This window comes from Protopterus annectens, chromosome 5.part0, assembly GCF_019279795.1.
Source record: "Protopterus annectens isolate FY-2018-M chromosome 5.part0, PAN1.0, whole genome shotgun sequence".
Classification (NCBI taxonomy): domain Eukaryota; kingdom Metazoa; phylum Chordata; order Ceratodontiformes; family Protopteridae; genus Protopterus; species Protopterus annectens.
The window spans coordinates 1,592,150,953-1,592,175,256 of NC_056735.1; the positions used below are offsets into that span (position 1 = coordinate 1,592,150,953).

The 24,304-nt window shown below is 34.7% G+C and overlaps 1 protein-coding gene across 1 annotated transcript in view; it reads right to left on the reverse strand.

The window, feature by feature from the left end:
* NCAM2 (neural cell adhesion molecule 2) overlaps positions 1–24,304 on the reverse strand; it is a 2,742,482-nt gene that overhangs the window by 1,118,381 nt on the left and 1,599,797 nt on the right. The window contains exon 11 of the mRNA XM_044072021.1: positions 4,524–4,620. Within this exon, the coding sequence (XP_043927956.1) occupies positions 4,524–4,620 (97 nt within the window). The remainder of the gene's footprint in view (positions 1–4,523; positions 4,621–24,304) is intronic.

The following is a 24,304-nucleotide window of genomic DNA, read 5'->3' on the forward strand; positions in this document are numbered from 1 at the left end:
CAAGCTTATGGTACTCTTGTTCATTTCTTAGCTGAAATAAATCATGTGGAAAGTGTGCATTTCCTCTCAGTTGTTTACAGGAAATTTTGTCCGCATACCTATCTTCATTCCAATTTCCAAAAGCATGCTGCACATTTATGGTAGATACACAAAACTGCCTATAAGTATACAATACTGCATTCATGTTATGGCCTTATTTTTTTAATTCGGTAACATAAATACCTATATACTCTGTGGGCATCCATTCACTTGAGAAAAACAAATGATGACTAAATAACAAATTATTTCTTCCCTCATAGTAAATCAGAAACTTTCATTCAAGTGCTGCAATATTCTCTTTTTTCTGTCAAAGCTCAATTGTTCTACAAGCTTTCGGGGATTCTTCTCTCTCTCTCTCTCTCTATATATATATATATATATATATATATATATATACACACCACACACACACACACATATATATATATATATATATATATATATATATATATATATATATATATATATATATATATATATATATATATATATATATATATATATATATATATATATATATATATAAAACATTGTAACAAAATGTACATTTTCTGACTTCACGGATATTCTGTCTGCTGCTAGGACTGAATCAAAGTTCTTGAGCTACAAGTTTCAGTTCTCTCACTAATTACTCTGAAGCAAATCTCTCACCTCCGAGCATTAAAAATCATGGCATTGACCATTACAAATGTTAGTTGGGGATTAGAAAGAATTCTTCTTGCACTAGGACCTATGTGATAAATTATGGAAATCATTGCACAAGTTTAATTTATTTATTTAATGAACCATGTATCCATAATCAAGCCTGAATTTATGATGAAATCAGTAAATCCAGGAAGACAAAAATTAAATCTCAGGACCAAGACCATACTGCTGTCCCTAAATCATAGCAGTTGAGAGGTATGATTTGAAGACATATGTAATCATCCAGCTAAAACTGAAAGTGTTTTTACTACTTTTGACTCCATGCAGCATTTATTTGTGATGGCAAAACCATAGATATGCATACTATTTACACCTGCTTCATGAGTACGCATTTCAGACTGTTAAGTCATTTAGGATAACAGATCATGTGATATGCCATCTTCCCTCATTTCCTTGCTTAATTCAGGCTTTTATGATCCTTTTATTTATAACATATATCAAAGTTATACACACATAATTATAAGGGTTCCTATTATGTTATCAAAAGATAACGTAATCGAATGATAAAAACTTCGAAATGGCAGCATTTTGAAGATCGCATTGTGGGATCACAGTACAGTGAAGATTGGAATATTTGCCCTTTCCTCAGTGTAGTGCGATCTCGGAATTGGAATATCTATTTAGCGATACAAGCTTCGAAATGCTGCGATTTCGACGTTTTGATCGTTCGATTACATTATCTTTTGATAATGTAATATGAACCCAATTATAAGGTATTCTAATTTCCAGATGTGCATACACTTAAAAGAATCTCAGAATCTCCTGAAAATTGCAAAATTCTTGTCTTGACTCTGTTCTCTAGTCCCTGCAGTAGCGTCCCCTTTTCTCCCAATCTACTTCTTGAAATTCTTTATGCATCTTTTATATGTACCATTTATTATTTCAAAAAAATATATATTACAAAGTATAATCAGCCTGTCTACCTAGTACAGCCTTGCCTTTTTCCAAACGCCATTTGTCATTGTAGATTCTTTACAAGTGCCAGTTATTTTAAATCAAGGACACCAAAACCAAACAGAGTATCCTTTGTAACATTTTGCAAGGGTTCTCCACAAAAACAGTGGCACTGTTGACATCCAGAGACTCATATCATCAACCAGTCAACTAATTCTTCATCTCATCATCTTTCTTGTTTCTGAGCCATTGAGTTGTATTGTTATCAGTGCAACCACAAATACCTTCTTCAGTCTCACTTCTTAAATAGCTGTCTGATAAACTAAGTTGCTTTCCTAAACTCTCAACTCTTTTGAGTACATGTTATCACAGGCCAGAAACCTGAACATCACATCAATGGACAGGATAAATTCTTGTCAAGTTACTAATGCCAATAGTAATGCCTGAAAATAGCATTTAACATAACTTCATGGAAACTCCAAACTGATGAAACAGAAGCAACTCTCAAATGAGCTAAAGGGAGTATACGATAAAGAAATCAAAGTCACTGCATGAGATTTTTTTTTCTTTTAAGTGCTGAGACCCATATACCCTTCATGGAGTGAGCCTGCAGATCTTAACTATAATGTTAATCTCTGGCATCCTTGCATAAATGGGGTAAAGGATATTTCCCCACTGCTGTAAACATTACTGCAAAGATAGAGTACTATGTACACAGGTTTTTCCCTGCTCCAGATATGAAATCTTAGTAAGCATGTCCAACAAACTGTAATGTACATAGTACCCATACCATGCTGTGATGAGTTTTAAGGGGTGGCTTCTCATATTTTTTTCATACTAAGCACCTACATTTGCATTCCTAATTCTTTGCATAGAGAAAAATGCCCAGTTAAATAATTTAGTGGCCCTCCATTTTGTGTGCCTAAGAACATTTTTACTCTCAGATTTACCTTCCTTTTAATAAATGTCCAGGTGAAATGGTGTTTCTATCTGAAGATAATAAATTACAAAATACCCTTGTTTCCCAGTAGTGCCTTCTTACAGGTGACATCATTTCCTCTTCCTAGTTGATCCTATTTGGCAGTCTCAGTCACGTGACATTCAAGATTCTTCAAGCAAAAATTAAAGCTTAACTCAAGCTAATAAGCCACTGCATTTGTAATAATGCAGTAGTTATCAAATGTCCTGAAATGTAAATCCTACAATAATGTAGATATGATTACTGTACTCAGGCTCAGCAACTCAAATTCAACTGTACCCCAAACCATTGTTTTATTACACACCACTAAAAAGATTCTTTGTAAGGCAGTTAGTATGACAAGCATTACTTTACATTGGGATAATTGGGGAAAGGTTGTCTCACCTTCATGATTCTTATTGCTTGTCTTGGTAACCATACCACAGTACGCATCTCTCCTCCATCTCACTCCTCCTGTCTCTTCAGGTAGTCAGGATATTTTACATAGATGTATTGTAGAGTTTCCCAAGAGTCCATATGCATTTTGTCCCTTGAGGTAACCAGATTTGAAGATATGCATAAAATCCCAAATGACACCTCAGATTTATAGGCCTACACTCTTGTGTACTGCTCTGAAACTGTGCCTTCTCCCTCATTTCTTCTACTGATTACTCATTTTTTACATGCACCACATGCCTTGCTACATTGCAAATAATCCCAGTGTTCCATATTATAGCTAAAATCTGATCTTTGAGGACACTTGTCATAAACCTATCCAGCATGGGTCTCAGTCATTTATTTGCCCCCCCTGTTTCTGGCATGACGATTCTGTGTGATCTGCCTTGTCATATTCCCTTTCTGGAAGGGCAGGCCACATAGCCTGATGCTGTTGGTAGAAGCTACAATAATTTTGCTTTCCAGCTTCCCCAGGATACTTATAATCCTCTGATCATTCCTTTTGACCTAACCTTAGATTTGAATATTTTGCTGTTCCATTCTATCCAGTTTTACTTACAGATTTCACAGTGTTATTTTCTTGATTTTAGTTTTGGAGTTAAGTATGTTTAGTATCTTACCAGTCTCCCATTTTTGTTGCTGCTAACTAGGAGGGAAAATCATTAGGTTTTTCACTTGCTTTTTGCAGTTCTTATAGTGCAGGTTCAGTGGAGGCTTATGGAGAATGTTTGCTTCATTATTTTATCTGTGATGTGTAGCCCCATATTTAGGGCCCCTTGTCAAGCCATGCATTCTAAATCAGAACTCTTCCACTGTATGTCAGTCTGTTTTCATGCTTTTTTTTGGCTTCTGTTTTCTCTCAGTTGAGGACATTAAAGATACAACAAGTTTGCAAGCATTTATTTAAAGAAAAAAGCTAGTTTATGATGGAGTACCACAATAGTATTTTTACTTTTATGGAAGCAACCTCACAGCCATATAACCACTTACAATACCATACTAGAAGACCACTTGCTTACATTTAACTGCCCCCTGAAAAGTATGATATTACATAATAGTTTTTAAGCTGCGGCAGCAAGTTTACCTGTATTATTTAAAAGATAATGTTTATTTCCAAGGCAGTTTAACTTTTTTCTGCATTTACACAATGAATGCAAAATGTGTGTCATTAAAATCTTCACTGTAAATTATAAGAGCTAAAATATTAGCATTTGTATAACTTTTATTTATGTAAGGGTTTAACTTCTGAAAATCACTCACTTGTACAATTTAGTTGTTATTTGGTATTGCACAGTATCACAGAAAGAGTGTATGCTCAGAGAACTTCATGTTAGGATATTACAAAGCTATATGTGACAGCACTGATAAAAGTTCTGTACAGAAAGTAAACAACAAATCTATGTAAGATTACTTTATGTTTTACCACTATGCAATTTCATGCTATACTACAATGATAAAACATTTTTCTTACCAGCCTGTGCAAGGACGTATATTTGAAATGTTGTTCCTATTCTGTTTGCAGCTGTGCAGATATATTGACCAAAGTCATTGTCCGATGTTGGAGTAATCTGCAGATGAATAGTATATTTTATTTGAGCTTTTTATGAACAAATAAATAAACATTAAAAGAGAGAAAATCAGAGAAACCTAGCAGGAGATGCTTAAAGGTGGCAGGTATAAATAGTCCAATATATTAAATACCATTTCTTATATGCAAATAAATTATTATGACAGTGTCCATGAAGGTCAGACACAAACACTGGCAACCATTCCAGGAGCAGTTTTTAGAACATTATATGACTTTTCGGAGATAGATCAGTTGTTTTAAGTAATATTGGAAGTGCTTATTTCTTACCACTGTTTTAGTGTACAACATAAATGAAAATAAATATTATCAGCTAAAGATCTGTCAAATGTATATAATTAATTAGAAAATGTATTTTTCCAATATAATACTTAGGTAACAAATTTGTATCACATGGTTAAGACAACTGTTATTAGAACTACTATTTCTTACACATTGACATTTTACATGTAACAAAACTGACACTTTTTCCCATACATCCACATTGTCTAAGTAACTGCTCTAATATGCAGTTCCTTCTTTTATTAACAGGGACCCCTTAATTAACATGCATTTTTTTCATTGGGATAACCTTGAAAGTTTCATATTAGAGTAATAAACTATAAGCAAGCAAGATCTGAGCAATACTGTTCCAGTTAAAACATACTGTCCAAGTCACAGAGGTTATCGTACATGTATCTCAAGCATTACTAATACTTTACATTACATAATGCATACCTCTCAACTGCTGAGATTTTTGCTGAATATCCATATTTATGCCTCATGTGTTTGGTCCGTTCCTCATAAATTTTGTGGTTTTCAGAAAATCAGTGTGTATTGAAATCACTAAATGATAAAATACAGTTCAGTTTTAGGCTTTATATACTTCAGAAAATGCATGCCAACACAAATCCTGTTATTCTAGCAACTTTCTAAGTTTATAAGAGTAATAGTTAAAGTCTGTCCCTATTTCACCCCCCCCTGTTATTTTAGGATTTTTTTTTTCAAATTTCTTGCTATAAGAGGTTGAAAAGTACATGTGTGCCTATGCAAGACCAGGAGGGATGCAATATTTTTCTCACTGAGAACTTTATTCCAGCCCATTTGTGTCTGAGAGAATGTATTAATGAGAGATTAGACAAACGGACAAATTAAATGTTTTCTATTTGGGATTTTTCCTTACACAACTGTATGGCGGGGCTGTTTTGCCCATATTTCCCTCCTATTACTTTTTGGCCTTTTAGCTCTGATCAAGTATAGCATAAAACTTTTTGGGTTTGGAATAGCTCAGTGAATATCACTGTGAACATGTGAAAAAGTGGGGTTGGAGAAGTGGCTAAGGATACAACAGATATGACTAGCTAATGAACAAAGGAGACATTGGTTGTATTCAAGCAATAAATTGCATAGCTGAGGATGATGCTAGGTTTACTGAGATCTGGTATAGTTGTCATAACAATTAAGGCCAAATGAGTAACTATTGCTCATGATAAGATAAATGGCTTCAAGGAATATTGCATTTTATCTGAATTTTCCACAATGTAAAAATGGAAAGTTACTTAAATGTTTTTTATTTCCCTTACTGTCATTCTGATTCTTTTTTCCACTTTATGTGATTAAAAATGATCAGAAATGGAAGATTCTTCATTGCAGTAAATCATACTATATCAATGGGAAAGCTATATTTAGATACTTATATTACATAGCTGAATAAAGACGATTTCACTTTTGCAAGATCAACAACACCTAAAAATTATACTACCATAGACAGTAAAAAGAAATGCTGTAACAATGAGCCTTGATAGAGTTGTGAATTGCTGTTAATTAAATCAGTACTTTATGTTTACTAATCCTACAATTGTTAAAAAAACACCACCTGTTTGTTACTGTACAGCTCTTAGACTGTTTTAACAGTATTCTGATATTTGCTGACATTTTTTGCTACTGCAAAAGCTGTTCTGAGTTTGCCAACTTTCTCCTGAGTTTGCCGAAATATTTCTAGGCAGGCAAAGTGTTTCTGTGTTGTAGAAGTTCTCCTATGTTTGCATACATTGTTCTGTATTTGGGAACTTTTATAAGGATTTGTGAATTTACTTCCAAGGACACCTGAAAAAGCAGGAGTTCTGCTTTTTGTTGTAAAGCATATGTTACTACACTTGAGCTCAAAACTAGTTCATTTTACATTAGGAGACTTGTATTCTACACTCATTTTCTGTTCTACACTCCTTTCTGCACCATGGTGGGAGCAGAGGGCTGATTCAACACATCCAAATTGGGAACTGCTGGTGGAAGGCTTATTGTGTGTTTATCTGATTGGCCTGAGGTCGTAACTGTGTAAAAGATTTAATCCTTTTACACAGTTAAGCCTTACATTTTTGTGAGACTGTGCTCATTTATTCAGAGCTTCCCTGTGCCTGGCTGGAGACCTGTAACTACAAGACCTTGAGTTCATGTAAAATCATCTCTGGACCTACAAAGCTGATATATGTATTTGTTTGCACTTGTTCTAAGTATCTCAGTGTTTTTTTAACAGTTATGTGCTGTATTTGATTTTGTTGAATTTATCACTGTTTTTCAGCCTGTATTTATTAAAAAAACACCATTTGTTTGCCACTTTACTTCTCTTATAATGTTTTAACAGTATTCTGATATTTCCTGATCTTGTATGTTAATGCAAAAGCTGTTTTAAGTTTGCCAAAGTTCTACCAAGTTTGCCAAACATTTTCTAAGTGTTGCAAAGTTTCTCTGTGTTTGTAGAAGTTTTCCTACATTTGCATACATTATTTCTGTATTTGTTAACTTTTTTTCAGGGTTTATGAACATATTTCCAAGGATTCCTGATACTGCAGGGGTTCTGCCTTTTGTTGTAAAGCATTTGTTACTGTACTTGAGCTCAAATATAATGCATTTTACATAAAGAGGGTTTTTTCTTGTCTCTTTTGGGAGCAGAGGGCTGATTCAGCTCAAATAAGTTGGTAACTGCCGGTGGAAGGCTTATTGTGTGTTTATCTGACTGGCCTGACTGTGTGAACTTCCTTCATCCTGCTGGTATAAAAGCCTTGCATTTGATCATTGTGCAAAAGTGGTTACCCTTGCCTTGTATATTAAGCAACCTCTCCAGTTTAAAATCCTCTATAGGAAATGCTCTCCATAGCCTTCCACTGATTGTAGCTACTAAAAGAGCTGCCAGTTTGTACAGACTGCAGAACCATTGCACATCATTTAAGAGTATACTACTAAATACTCTCACTTAGACCTTAAAAAGACTCTCTTCTACTCCTCCCATGTACTAAGGATCTGGTATAATGGATATGCACTTCCTTGTCATCTCTGTTTCTGCCCTGGTGGATATGAGCATTCTGAGGTAGTGTAATAACTGCCTTGTGTTCACTCACAACCATTTAATTTTTAGAACAATACAAACACAGTGTGTGAGATATGTAGATACACAATGTCAATCGTGGCAAAAATCTCACATACACACATGCAAAATGCAAACCAGGTTGTCAGCATTACAACCAAAACATTCACTACCAATACTATGTCACAGACACAGAGACGCACATGGGCAGAGTTACTGATTTGTAATCTACCCAAACCTCCAAGACCTCTTAAAAGCATCTCTCAGTAGCCCCTTTGCACACTCAAAAAAGACAGCACCTCACACAGCACATGACTCTGAAAATCAAAGTAGCCCCACTTCCAAGCCCATAAGGAAAAATACAGCACAACTAAACATTCTAGTTATTGGGGATTCCATTGTAAGACATACTGATGTCCCCATTACCAGGGTAAACAAGGAGAAGATTAGAGTAATTTGTATGTTTGGAGCCAGGATCCACCAAATAATGCATGCTCTTAGGTCTTTAAACCACAAGTAACAGTATGACACTGTCATACTCCCCGTGGGTGTAAACTACTTAAGACATATAAAAAACTTTGAACACCACAAAGTCCAGCAGCCAAACCACGAAGATGACTCACAGCAGGATAAACAGCGGGATTTATTGGAACAGGCAAAATAGATACAATACTGATAGACTAAGCATTAAAGGATGCTTTCGCCAACCACATAGGCATCATCAGAGTCTCAATACAAAGAAAACAGTGTGCACCATTTTAAATACCCTACTTCCCATTGCAATAGGTTGAAGCAAAACCCTCCCACCCATACATACATTTATTCCATTAATTAAGTAAAAAACTTGTTTAAAACAAATAATTCTTAGTTTAAAACTCATCCATACTTCAATTTTATTATAATTTATAAATATAACAATAATTACATTCATTTTATTCTAAAACTTAATAAATTCATAAATTCATAATAATAAATTTTGTCACTGATAACATTTACTTAATCAAATATTATTATTAATATTATTTTTTTTTTTTTTTTTATTACTTAAGACATATCTCACTAGACTACATGAAGCAAGACATGATGGAGTTCTCTGAATATATGTCCCAGATGGGTATGAATCTAGACTTGAGTAGCAACCTACCTTTACCAATGAGGATACCACAGTACCAGCAAAAAATGATTGATTTCAACAACTGGCTTAGTTTCTGGTGTCACAACAGGGGGATCCCATACCTTTCAGCCTGGGGAGACATGAATGACAAACCATAATGTTGTGCCAGAGATGGTCTGCACTTTTCACCACTTGATTTTCAGATACTAGCAAAAATTTTATCTATCCCCATAGTACATTTTTAGGTTGTGGTAAGTTGTTAAACCCTCCAGCACAACACAACTCATGACTACCTAAAGGTACTGCTGCACAATGCTAGGAGTTTAAAAAAAATCCACTCTCTGGAAGCATTTCTCAGCCTGGAGAATGCAGACATATATGCAGTCATGGAAACATGGTTCAGAACCATGTAATGCACCCCGCCTATCAAAGACTACAATGTCCTTCATACATTTCTATCCCCCTCAAGGGGTGTCTCAGTGTTCATAAAGGAGAAGTACACTGCTAGACCGGTCCAAAGATATGACTCACCTGAGCTCCTCCATGCCCAACTAACCACAGGTGCGAGTCCCTATCATATCTTTGCTGGCTATAGATCACCTAACATGAGTCTGGAAAATCACACTTCCTACATAAACTTACTAGATTCTCTTAACTTTCAACCTAACACCAAATCTATTGATGACTTCAACAACCCTTCCATAAACTTGGAGACTTATACATTCCATAATTCACTTGCTCAGTGGTTTATGGACTTCATCAATGTAAAAACCCTAGAGCAACTAGTCAGCTACCCAACTAGAGGTGCAAATATCCTGGACCTGATAATCATAAATGTGGGGGGATGCTGCTCCCTCATGTGCATTAACTCCTCCCTGGTAATATATGACCACAAAATAATCTCCTTCAGTATTAAAACTAACCTAGAACAGCCATCAAGCCCCAAACCTGTTAAGAAATTTGCTAAGGCCAATTACCTCAAACTACATGACAGCTTATAAGACTTCCAAGCCCCTCTGAACCTGGATGCCACTTAGGCCTACTCTGATTTGTACACAAAAGCACCGCACAATCACATTCACTGCCGCACAGAAGAGGCAGTACCTGTCTGAATCTAAACAATGATTGCTAGCAAAAATAAATCACCCTAGTGGACCCCTAGCATAAATAGGCTATTCACAAAAGAAAAAAAAATCCTCTCCGAAACCAAGAAGGAACAGACAAAACAGTACAAAAAGACATTCACTGGTCAAATCTGCCAAAGCAAACTATGAGGCAAAGACAGCCTCCCACAAGAAAGACAATCATAAGACCTTTTTTTACATTATGTTCACAGCTTCGGGGAAACACTCAGCAACGAGCCAAGTTTATCATGAATGGCAACTTTTACACCCAGCCTGAAACTATAACAAACCTGCTGGTCAACAAGGTGAGTTCAAACTGCTCCCCCCATCACCTCCTAATCCACCCAAAGAAATACTGACAGCCATCCTCCTACTGGTCATTATGAGGGAAGAAGTCCTTACTGTGCTCCCTAAATCCAAAACACAGCCTCCATGGGTTCTGACAGCATTCCAAGATGCTAAGCTTAAAAGAATTTACCAGGGCCACTAAAAAAACCCTCATTTACCACAGCCTCTGAACTGGTTTTGTCCAAGAAGAATGGAGGATTGCAACAGTTGTCTCTATGCACAAGGGGGCCCCATCAACTGATCAAGGGATCTACAAATCCATAAGCTTGACTAGTCTTATCTGGAAGACCATGGAGAGAATTATCATGGACCTAATCAATAGCATCAGAGGAACTCTCCAAACACTGAAGCAGACTCAAACTATCTTTTTCAATGGGAGGACTTGCCTGCTCAATCAAATGGACTTCTTCAAGAAGGTCACCAGGGCCCTGTACGAGGACAGAACAGTACATACTACCTATCTAGACCTGCCCAAGATTTTGACATGATCACCCACTTGGAGATCATAGATAAACTTATTCAGTTAGGCATAAACCTCAATATCATCAGATGGATAGAAAAGTGGCTCACACAGGGCTCAGTGTTGGGACCCCTCCTGTTCGGTATATACTTCTCTGAAGTGAAGGTCAATGTTGGGGCCTCTGGCTCACCAAGTTCAACAATGATTGTAAGCTGAGAGCAATCATTGAATCACCAAATTAAGTGAATTTCCTACAAACAGGCCTAAAATGACAAACAATTGTTTCCAAAACAATGGTCTGAGACTAAATGCTAAAAAATGCATATCCATACCATTCAGTAAATTGGACATCCATGCAAATTATAATACTGATAGCACGCTCCTAAAAGCAGACCCAGTGGTGAGGGACCTAGGAACACGTAGACAACAACTTACACTTTGACCACAAGGTAGCTGCAATTGTAAGGAAATCCTTCTGTATGACTCAACTTAAATCTAAAGGCATGGCATCCATATCAAAAGATGTCACAGTATCCAAAAAACCAGGAACCGAAACTTACAGATGAAAATGAGGGTAGAAGGCACAACAGCCGAAGTAGAAGTGTAAAAAATCCTCTTTCGCTGCCAAAATTCAATAGCAAAAATCCAAGGTCCATAAACGTAAAAAACAGGTTTATTGAAAAACACACAAAAACAACGTCGACCTAGGTTTCGTTCGTCTTAACGAACTTCTTCAGAACAACTCAATGTAGTACAAAAATCATTTAAATATCTTCCAAGACATCTTGATTGGTACCAATTAACCAATTAATTACACATTGACAAGTTCTAGTCTGTTTCTTAAAGAAACATCAAAATTGACCACAAAAATAAATAATAAATGGAAAAGAAAAGAAACAGAAACACAGCAAAAACAAAAACAAAAACGAAAACAAATGGCAGCGAATAATGAATATGCACAAATGATGTATCCATCAGTTATCTATGTACTTGTACAATAATAAATATAAAATGTATGAGTGTATGATTAATATATATATATATATCTAAAAATGTCTCTACTAAATTAAACCATAAATAATTGTTGGTAGCTGGAGGCTGACCTATAATACTCTATGCTATGTAAATAAATAAATAAATATATATAAATAAATATAAATATATAAATACATTGTGCAAAATTGCCTTATACATGTTGTATGGATAGAATACAATAAATATTAAATATTGAATATTGACTGACAATATATACACTTAAATCTAGATAAAATGATTAAATGAATGAATATATTATACAAACATAATACCTGAAATACAATGAATATACTAATTAATATAGAATATTGACACTTATTACCGTGTGGACATGTTGAATTAGTGACCCTTAATGTTTTTTAACCTTAAAATGGGCTTAATACTAATATATTCATTAAGTCCAGGGTACTGATGAGCATTAAGAATTATCTGCATCCGCAATTCTAAAACATCTAAATTGTATTTGGTAATCTTACCCTGTGGATCTGTACATTGATGTGATACTCCAAAAAACTTAAAAAAATGATTATCAAATTGATTTGTGTGTCTAGCTAATGCATTCGTTAATTTTTTATTTTTGATGTCCAATAAATGCTCTTTGACCCTGTCTCTAAAGTGCCTGCTGGTTTTACCCACGTAAAACCCTTCACATTGTTGGCAAACTGCAACATAAACAACATTAGTAGTATAACAATTTATGTGCTGACTAATTTTAATGGTATGTTTATTTACTGTCACATTAGTACCAGTATTTATCATGTGTTTACATGTTGAACACCTACCACACTTAAAATTGCCCATAGGTTTGTGTGAAGCATTACTAGTATTTACATTCAAACTTTCAAAAAGGTCCTTAAAAGATGTATCTTTCCTAAATACAAAAGTAACTTGCCCTTTAAATATTTCCCCCATGGTCCTATCCGCACTAATCAGGTTCCAATTCTTATTAACAATGTCCCTGATTGTCCAAGATATATTGTTAAATGTGGTAATGTACAGTGGAATGTTGTTGCAAATATATTTCTTTAAATCAACACGTTGATCCTTAGAGTCATTGGCTAAAAACATCCCATCACTATTTAATAAAGCTTTGTAAAATCCATTAGATCTCTTGTTAGTCACTTCATCCACGATATTCCTACAAAAATCCTTCGGATACCCTCTGTTAAGAAATAATGAAGTGATGTACTCAACCTCTATTTTAAAGTCCACCTCTTCACTAACCATCCTTGCTGCCCTCACCATCTGACCTTTAACTACGGCCTTTTTCTGATGGTGAGGGTGCCAACTATCAAAATGTAAATAAGAATTTGAAAAGGTGGACTTTCTGTGTATGTTGGATATAAGCTTCCGTTTATTTTTGTCATAAGTTAATGTAATGTCTAAGTAACTAATACTATCCTGACTTTTAACATGTGTAAAATTTAAAAACCACACACTACTGTTAATGTAATTTAAAAATGTTTTGAGCACTTCTTGCTCACCTTTCCATATAATGATTAAATCGTCTAAAAAACGTCCATAAAATTTGACATTATTAATAAAAAGGTCTGAATTAAATACATAATTCACTTCCCAATATGTTAAAACAAAATTGGCAAAATTGGGTGCACACGCTGCACCCATAGCTACTCCACTTACTTGTTTGTAGTGTGCCCCCTCAAAATATATAAAATTGTTTTTCAAAACAATACCCATAAGTTTGACTATTACATTAACTTTATTCTGATCATATAGGTTAGTGTAATACAATTGCTCTTCTAACCATTCTAACCCACTTTCGTGTGGTATAACTGTAAAAAGGTTGCACACGTCCAAAGTAATGAATGTATCTCCATCATCAAATTCTATTGCCTTAATTTTGCTCAAAAAATCCCAAGAATCCTTGAGAATATGGGAAAAATGTTGTATACCTGATTTTAAATGAAAATCTAAAAATTGACTAATAAAATGTGTCTTGCTGCGTTTTCCATCCACTATGGGTCTGAATTGTAAGTTATCCAGACCTTTGTGTATTTTGGGGATGCCAAAAATTCCACTTATAACCGGATATTCATTCTGTAAAAATTGCCACTCTTGTTCGTCCACCTCACCTTGGAACAGCATATCAAATAGTGTATTATCTATTCTTTTGTATGCTATGTGTATCTCATTTCTACTCACTTGCCTATAGGTGTCCCCCTCTAACATAGCATTCATGTAGGACACATAATCTTCATAATCCACTATGACTATCCCGCTACCCTTATCGGGTTTCATAATTCTAATATTTTTAGTCAATAATATCCTGTTTAAAATATCTTCTTCTTCTTTGGTTAAATTCTTATTCATGTTACTTTTCCTATTAAAATTAATAAAAGCGTCCCTAAAATCATTTTCAGTTGCTTTTTCAAAAAACGCAACCTTTTCGTGCATGGGTGGATTGTAAATGCTGGGCTTAGTTAATTTATTTGCACCAGTCTCAGTACTATCCCAAGTGTTACTTTGATACAATACCTTTAAATTAAGTTTCTGAGTAAAAAGTTTCAAGTCTAATATTGTGTTAACCAAATTCCCCATTCTACACGGTACGAAACTAAAACCTTTTGAAAACAAATCGACACATTCATTGTCAAAAACCTGATTAGTATAGTTGTATAATTTAAAATCCCCCTTAGTATTAGTCACAATTTTAGGTTTAATAAATAAACTACACTCCTTATCTTGCACAAGTTGACCTGTTGAGTTGTCATATGTACCACCATTGTTCTCATATGACCTATCTGCATGGGTATAAATTGCAACATCGTTGTTGCTAACATTCAAAATATCAGTGTCCGCATATTCCAGTAGTCCATCATATGCATATGTTGATAAATCACATAATGTGTCATCATTAACTATACAAACTCTACTAGAAGCACTGTCTGTAACACATACATTTGTTTTATCAATGTCACTTGTATTTAAAATAATAACATTTTCTTCAATTTTTTGTTGCCCATCATATTCTATTGAAATCAGACTAACCCTTGAATTAATAGTGTCCATGTTAACTAATTCACACGCATATTCAGCATAATTATCTAAGTCATTGTTTTGTCACAGTGCCATTGTACTCAGCCCTCATCAGCCCCATAATCGAGTACAATGCTCCCTTCTGCATGTACCTAACAAGGCACTTACAACAACTGCAGGGGCTCCAGATGTTTTTCACTAAAAATACAAAGCATAAGACACATGTCTTATGCAGACCTACTAAAGGCCCTAACCCTTTACTCAAGCTCATATAATTAATTGAGATATGACTTATGCCTGGCCTACAAGGCATCCTCTGATCCAGCCCTCATCAGAAAATATTACATTTTTGCAAGAAATATTATACAAGAGTTATACGTTTCATGGACATGAATCTTATTTGTGACTCAGAACTTGATGCAGAGGCAGATTTGCATCCCTAAGGCTACTTTGTCTATGGAATAAACTTCCCATATTCATAAAACAAAGCCCATCCATCATTTTCTTCAAAAAGAAGTTGTATAAATGGATGGAGAACTGTAAATTCACTCCCTTGGTGCGGCCCATGCCCCTTATAGACAGAGGCAATCCATAAAATGACTAAAGGAGCAAAAATAAAAGATTTGAGACAAGCCCTGGAATGCCTTAATGTAAGGATGTGCAGATCTGTTTTTATTCATGTTGGTACAAATGATGTCATCCATAAGGATTCTCTAACTGTTAGTAGGGAACTGACAGCCCCTTACATAGTACAGCTTGTACTGGTGTTAGGACGTATTTTTCACAAATCACCCATAGAAACGATAGTCAGGTCACTGTGAATGAAAAGATTTTTTGGGTAAATACCTGCATGGAAAAAATGTCCTGTTTTAAAAAATGGAAATGTATAGAGTATCCAAGCCCAGTTTTGGGCACATATGTGTTCAGACAGGATGGCGTGCATTTGTGTAGATCAGGGAAGAGAATTTTTGCAGCGGATATTGTACAATATTTGACAAACACTAGGTAGGCCAAAAATGTAACATTTCACAGATAGCAACATTTGATGCATCTCTGATGGTTGATAATGCTAGGAGCATTAATAATAAAGTTTGTTCACTGGAAAATGTACTATGTTCCCACAAGATTGATGCTGTTATAGTTTGTGAAACATGGTTAAAGAACAATGACTGGAAACCAGTTCTGTCAGGTTATAAATGTTTTTACTGTAACAGACATTCTAACAAAAAATCAGGTGGAAGTATATGATAGGGATTAAAGATAATTAGGAGACCTGTGATTATTATATGTTCAATAATAACACCAATACTGTAGACTGTGTAACTGTGAGAGTAAAGAAAATCCTGGAACATATAACAATTGGAGTGCATAGACCACCAAAGTCAAGTGCAGATGACCTAGAGGAATTCATACATTTCTTGCATTAAACACAGAGGGGAAGAATAATATTTGATTGGGATTTAAATTTACCAGAAACAGACTGGAATAATATTGATTCAACAACATTAATAAGGAAATTATTCAAAATGTATATTAAGGAACAATAATTGCTTCAGATTGTAAAAAAAAAAAAAAAACTACTAGGGGATGGAACATGCTAGACATTGTTTGTGTTCCTAAAGAAATTACTGTTACTTGAAGTCAGGTTTTACCACCATTGATGTACAGTGATCATGGGGTTATAAAGGTTAATTTGTTGCTAGATAATTCTGCCAAACTGAAATCTATACCAATGCACAGAAGGTTAATTACAGATTATATCTAAGCAAAACAATTACTATGTGAAACTAAATGGAGTGAGGTGTACAGTGGAAAAACTGCAGATGGAAGTTTTGAAACATAAATTGAGTGCAATAAATGTTTAACATCTGGATGTAGGCACGCAGCATCAGGTGGATATATTTCCATAAGAACAAGATACCTGGTTAAAATGAGAGACAACAAATTTTAAGAAATGGAAGAGAGATCAAACTATAGCTTTGAAAACTGAAATAAACAAGCTGGGCAAACAGATTAAGCATAGTGTGAGACAAGATCAAGAAAAATTTGAAAATATTTTATATAAAGATATTGAGCATAATAGGAAACCTTATTATAGATACATAAGGTATGGAAGGAGTAAAGACACACAAATTGATATACTGTGTGCAGATTCTAAAATTTATTCTCAGACACAACAGATGATTGATATATTTACAAAATCTTATGCAAAACAGTTTGGCTCCACAGAAGGGGTAATAAGTTGTCCTAGTGACATCCAGGTAACTCCAGATACAGGAATCAAATTAGATTATATTGAAAAAAAACTACGCAAACTGGATCCAAACAAAACACAGGAAGGAGACAGAATTAGTAACAATGACCTGAGAACACTTCAGCAAGAACTTATGGTACCATTACATCTATTATTCACTAGGTCATATAAATATGGGGAGATTCCTGAAGATTGGAGACATGCACTTATTAAACCAGTCTTTAAGGGAAAAGAGAATAGGATAAACCCAGAGTCATATAGACCCTTAAGTCTACTTTCATGTTGCGGAAAAATAATGGAGAAGGTAATATTGGGTGAGTTATTGTCAGAACTGGATACTTTTGGACTAGAAACCATATATCAGTATGCATATGTTGAAAACAGATCGATTACCACCTGTAACATGATGTTCTATAACAATATAATAACAGCTATGAATGAAAAAATGTGTTGTGATATAATTTATATAGATTTAACATCAGCATTTGACAGTGTCATACACAAAACACTGATCAGCAAATTAGTACAACTAGATACCGATGTACTGTTGATAATATGGATAGCTGCATGGCTTAAAAATAGGACATGGCAGGTATCATGCAGCAACTGGACAGGTGAAATCCTTGGTTACAGTCAGGGTGTCCCACAGAGGTCTCTCCTAGGCTATTACTTGTTTAGATTGTATCTTTCAAACCTAACTTTTTCATCTGAAGTGTTCTACTGTCTATATGCAGATGACCAGAAACTGATTAAGCTGATTACAGGTGTTACAGATAAGGCATTTCTACAAAATTATTTTTCTAAATTGACCATTTGGGCACAGTAGAATAATATGCTGATAAATACAACAAAAACTAAGCATATGAGATTTAGGAAACATAAATTGAAAGGTAAATATTTAATACAGCACACAGTGATTGAAACGGTAGTCTCATTTAAGGACTTTGGTATATGGTCAGACTCAGCTATGTGTTTTTCTAATCATATCAACCAATTGATTAATGATTGCTATAGAACTATAGGCTTTATATAAAGATTTATAAAGTCTAGGAAATCAAAAATGATGAAGTCACTGTTTGTTATTTACATTAGACCCAAACTTGAGTATGGAATAACAATATGGAAACCCTATAAGAAAACAAGCAGGAGTAAACTGGAAAGAGGACAGTGGAAATATACCAAGGGTATCCATGGATGTGAAAATTTAAGTTATTATGAAAGACTAAAGTATCTGAACTTGTACAGTGTCTTTTACAGATATTTAAGAGGAGATCTTATTCAGGTATATAGGGTATTTAGTGACAACTACCTCTGGGAATGTTTGGGGTTAACAGAAAGTACTAGAGAATCATCAGACAACCTATGTAGGAGATTCTATAGGAATGAGAAGTGCACTAATTGGTTCCCTGACAGAGTAGCTGATACATGGAACAGACTACCAAATTACATTAAAGTAAGCACTAGTTTAGATATTTTTAAGAACAGCCTTGACACGTATTATGAGAACAACTGTTATGGGATATTAGCAAGCTAGAAGGGCTTTTAATGCCCGTGCTTGAAATATTTGTATGTATGTATGCATGTAAAGGCTTCAAAACCCAAAGACCCACTACCCCATCCCATATCTGCAGAATTAACAGATAATATTGTCATATCCTACCTACTACTGGCTAGGCTTGTAATGCCTCTTGTGCTATTAGTCTAGTAATCACCTATGAACTTATGGATCTCTGAAGTGAAATATGCTGTAGTGTCCACTAAGTGACTTACTCTGAGATCAAGGCTTTTGGAATCTGACCCCTTGGTGTAAGCCTGTTTATAAATACACTTTACACCCAAGTAAATTATACAGAGAACAAGTCTTTTGGAATCAAGGTAGACTTAAAGTGGTGTAAGTCACTTGCACTAAGATCAAGTCTTTTGGAATCAGGCCTACTGTCTTTGAACAAGTATAGGCCACACTGGAAGAAAATGGCTTTTAACTGAAATGTAAAGGATTTTTCCATCTGTACACCATTCTGTTGCCATAACACTTTCCAGTTACTGGAAAGGTGCACCTGGCAGTTCAATTTTTTATATTTTTCTTTTCTGTTCAGGCTAGTAAATGTGTATTATTGTAGACCAAAGAAAACAGCTGTCAGGAGATTGTTAGCATTATATTATATTATATTATTTATTTTTGCCCTCCTGAACCTTGTGACTTTCGTCCCACCTCCTAGTTGAGCCATTCATTCCATGCCAAGGCAAGAAACATATCCCACTTGCTCTTCTAGTTTCCAGTTCACTGCTTTTCATCATCACAGTTTCATAAAAAAGGTCATGCAATGAGGATACAAAAAGGGATATGTTCACTGCTTCCAGTAAATGTGCCACTTTCAAACACCTTCCCTCTTGGAAGACAAAGTCATCTTTGGTAATCCTGGGCCCCAATAGAGATTTATTGTAGAATCCACATCCCTTGAATTTACCACACACACAGACACTTCCCACATGAGAGAAGAGTTTAAGTCCACTTCATTATTTTCACATTCTGTTTCCAGCTCCACCAGCAGTTAGGCTACTAGGAAATCCTGGAAAACATGGGCTACACTTAGCCACTTTCCTGGCTTGTGTCTGTTGTTAGCAGGACAAGAATTCTAGCTCCAGAATTTTATGCCAAACAAGTTGCATATTTTCTCATTTCTATCCCATTGTTGCTACCTGCCTTTAGCTCTACAAAATCACTCAATTTATTCCTTTCTAGTATGACAGCTGATTGCATAGGCTACTATTCAGTCAGCCATCAGATGGTTTAACTGACAAAGGTTCTAACCCCACCTCCCCGTGGGAGCTTGTATATATATATATATATATATATATATATATATATATATATATATATATATATATATATATATATATTTTATATATATATATATATATATATATATATATTTTATATATATTCACATCTCCACAAGATCCTTCTGTGTTATTCCCCCATATGTGATTGTTCCCACTCACATGGTAATAAGGGCTTTGCCAGCAAGGTCTATCTGTCCGTTTTACCTGTGAGCCTCTATTTGCATGCAATACAACAGCTAACAGACCACCAGTCCTTCGTCCCAGAGTAGGTAGACTGGCATTTTCATTTTATTTCCTACTTTTCCCTGCCTACCTTTTCCAACATCTAAGCCTCTAACTTAACTTAAGTGACTGTCATGGCTTTAGCTCTCTGTGACACACAGCCAGGTTACAGCAGGCAATTTACTGTCAGAGTACAAAAGAGAAAGAGAGAAAGAGAGAGAGAGAGAGAGAGAGAAACTATGCAGGTGATAGAGCTTTGCAGTAATCTCCATTGCTTCCTCACAACAATTAGTTCACAAATTTGATCTCTGTATCTTGTGTATGGAATATACATGCCCACCATGTGTGTGTGTGTGTGTGTGTGTGTGTGTGTGTGTTTAGTGAGTGCTCCAGTTTTGTGTCACATTGTAAAGACATAAGTGTAAGTAAAATGGAGAGGCTCAAATTACTCTTGCATATGTATTCAGTAACCATTTGAAATGGGAGTCTCAAACCACAGAAACTGAATGGCAGAAAATTGGACTTACCTATATTAAGTCCAAGATGGTCATTTCTCTGAATATTCATTTTTTCTTCAAGGTATAGCAATTTTGGAGTTCATATATATAAGTTTGGGGATTGCAGGGGGAATTGTCCCTGCAAAGAAAAAGTTTAAAGGATAAGAGTGATGTTTGATATTCACTCTTTTCCTGGGTTTTCTTTTTTTTTTTTTTTTTTTGGCTTGCCATCACTCAACATTTCAAGTGCTGATATTTTGATAGGGGACAATGCAGTTAGTGTATATACATTTTGTGATGGAGTATTATCCAGATCTGTTTCTTGGCTTATGCCTATTGTTGATAGGACTAGAATTCTAATATTTAGGAACATGTGTGCATACAACTACCACTATATCACTACAAATTTCTCAGTAACCTACCTATTAATAAAGTCTACTTTTTGGATTGGAACTCAATATGCTATACAGCAAAATTGGGTCTAATAATTGTTAGAAATCTCTTATTGCAAAAACATTAAGATGTTTTCTGTCTATTAAGACGTTTTCTGTCTAGAATACTAAAATGAAGATAAAGTATATCTCTGTCTGCCTCCTGAGCAACCATAAGAACTACTGAAGTCAGATGAAATCTTAGCTAGGCATGGCACCATACTGCTTATGACAAACCTGACTACATTTTGTCATCATGCAGCAATACAGAACTCAGTCCTTTAGGAAATGGAAACACAAAACATAAAAGAACAATGACTTCCCTACAAGATTTTGCTAATTTCTAGTGTTCCAGTAAAAAAGCAATAACTGATTCTGTAGTGAATCTTACCATGCTTGAAAGTGCCATGGGAAAACTGGATCACTATGCATATAAGACAGAATAGAAAGTTCATTCTAGAATACAACAACAGTTTGCTTCACCAGACAGGCAATCTAGAAATGTGGTCTATATGCAACACATGTTAACATTTGGACTGAGAAAGGAAGCAAAAGTAGTGGCATACATCATTTCTTTCTGCAATTGTTATCAGATCATCTTGAATGATAAGAATGGTAAAATTATAAGTTATCTCCATGGTGAAGATGTAAAAGCCGTTACTAAACCCAAGATTAGCTGTATTTGATTAATGGCATGGGGATGGAGGACTAGGCAGGGAAAGATGACACTGGCTCATCCATACTGGGAGAGTGAGGCTACTGCAATGGCATCACTAAGAACCTGAAAGGATCTGCACTGTAAGTGGTATACCATTTGGTTGAGTATGTGCATGGCTAAAAGCCATATATGCACCTCCCAAAGACAGTGTTTTTTGAGACTGCATGGCAGTGTGTAGTGGTGGAGATCTAGGATACAATCTATAACAACAGTAAGCCACTGTACCAGCATCATCCACCTCCTTACCTGCAATGGTCAGGGGTCAGACTGAATCCAATGGAGGCTAATGCAAATCTTGTGAGAAGAGGAGCTGGTGGCATCTAGTGGTCAACACTGGGGTGGGGAAAAAAAGAATTCCAAAATGTAGTAACTGAAGTACAATAAAGTTTTCCATTGAAATGTCCATATTATGGAGAGCCACTCTAATATAATCAATAACAAATTATTTAATTATTGGGGAAGGGTATGGTATTAAAAGCATTCTGGATGAAAGGGAGACTCATTTACAAAGCTGGGAGGAGTGTATGCCATGATGATGACTTTCTTTTCTATAATATTTTATATATAGGAGCAAACACATTAACATGATGAAACAAATAACTAATTACACAAGTCTCTACATCAGTTTTTACTGCATGTATTACTAAAATTATTTAAGCGTCCAAACAATATAAACTAATCATCAGATATCAATTAATATTTCTCCACTAATGAATTAAATGTTATTCAGTAATTGTATACTGTGGTTATTTTGTTTGTTTTCAGCTTAATAGCAGGCACATTATGGACAGCATTTATAAATTGTGTGAATGAAGGCGTAACCCAATTTTTCAAAGTTTTGTAGTCATTTCTCTGGCTACTATTAATAAGCCCCAAAGAACTGGGAATTGACACATGAATACACATCCAGACATTAGATCATAAAACAAAAAATATTAATATAAATTTGTTAGGCTACAATGCTTGCAGGAAACATCGATTTTTTTTCTCAAAAAGGTTGTGAAATTTTTTAGTCATAAACTGTATGCTGCTCATTACCTTTGACTAAGGATTAATTTCTCATGCAATCAGTAATTTCCTTTCTATATAATTTAAATTCCATGTGAATTGATTAATGAGTTGTATAGAAATTACCAAGAGAGTAATCTCAAACATTAATTTTTGATGGTCTATTGTAATAAGAGTACTACCCCAGTAAATAAACTAAATGAAATACTTTAGTCTATTGTAGTTAAAGTCGAGCCGCACATTTGGGTAGCATAATCCCAGTAGTTATCCTTGACACAAAATGCATAATTTTTAGTTATTTTATTTATTTACGATAAGTGTGATCTACCTAGCTCAATATTTGATTTGAGATCGTATAGAAAATTGAGATGTGGAGAGGGAATTCTTTTAAATTATATGTGAAATTAAAGCATCTCCAGAGAATAAAACATTATCTACTGATCTGTAATATAAGCCACTTTCCATATCCAAATTATAGTTACCCATTAAATTGTCTGTTAACTATTTTAGTATCAATTAACATTTGATTCCAAAAGTTCAAAGCCCTATTTTAAAGCTAAATATTTTTTTTTTATTCAGGATATCAATACATACTGGTGTAAATGCTATAAGAAATAATGTGAAACACCTTGCTTTTATATCAGAACATGCACATACGCGCACATTCTTTGTTTAACTGTGTGGTTTCTTGTATTTTTTTATCTGGGTTTCTTTAATTTAGGGAATCTTATTCCATTGTCTTTCCATTCTGCTATGCTGTATCCTAAAGCCATTTTAGGTTTGTTGATGTGCCATAAAATCTTCTAACAAATGCCATTAAATGATTTAAGGTGTTCATTAGATGAAACTAAATAAGTTGTCTGTAAACTGTATGGTCCCTTGATTAAAATAATTGTTTTGATTAAAATCAGCATATCTTCCACAGAAAACAATAATTTATTCCATTTTTTGTTTAAATATTGTCTAAATATTTTTGTAAATTATTACTGCAGTTTTCTTACAAAAGCAAGCTAGAGTAACACCTATAATTTATTGTCTTTACTATACAGTGGATATAAAAAGTTTACACACCTCTGTTAAAATGCCAGGTTTTTGTGATATAAAAAATGAGACCACAATAAATTATGTCAAAACATTTCCCACCTTTAATGTGACCTATAACCTGTACAATTCAATTGAAAAATAAACAAATTTGTTAGGGGAAAGAAATATAAAAAATAAAAAAATACAATAAGCTGATTGCATAAGTGTGCACACCCTTAAACTAATACTATG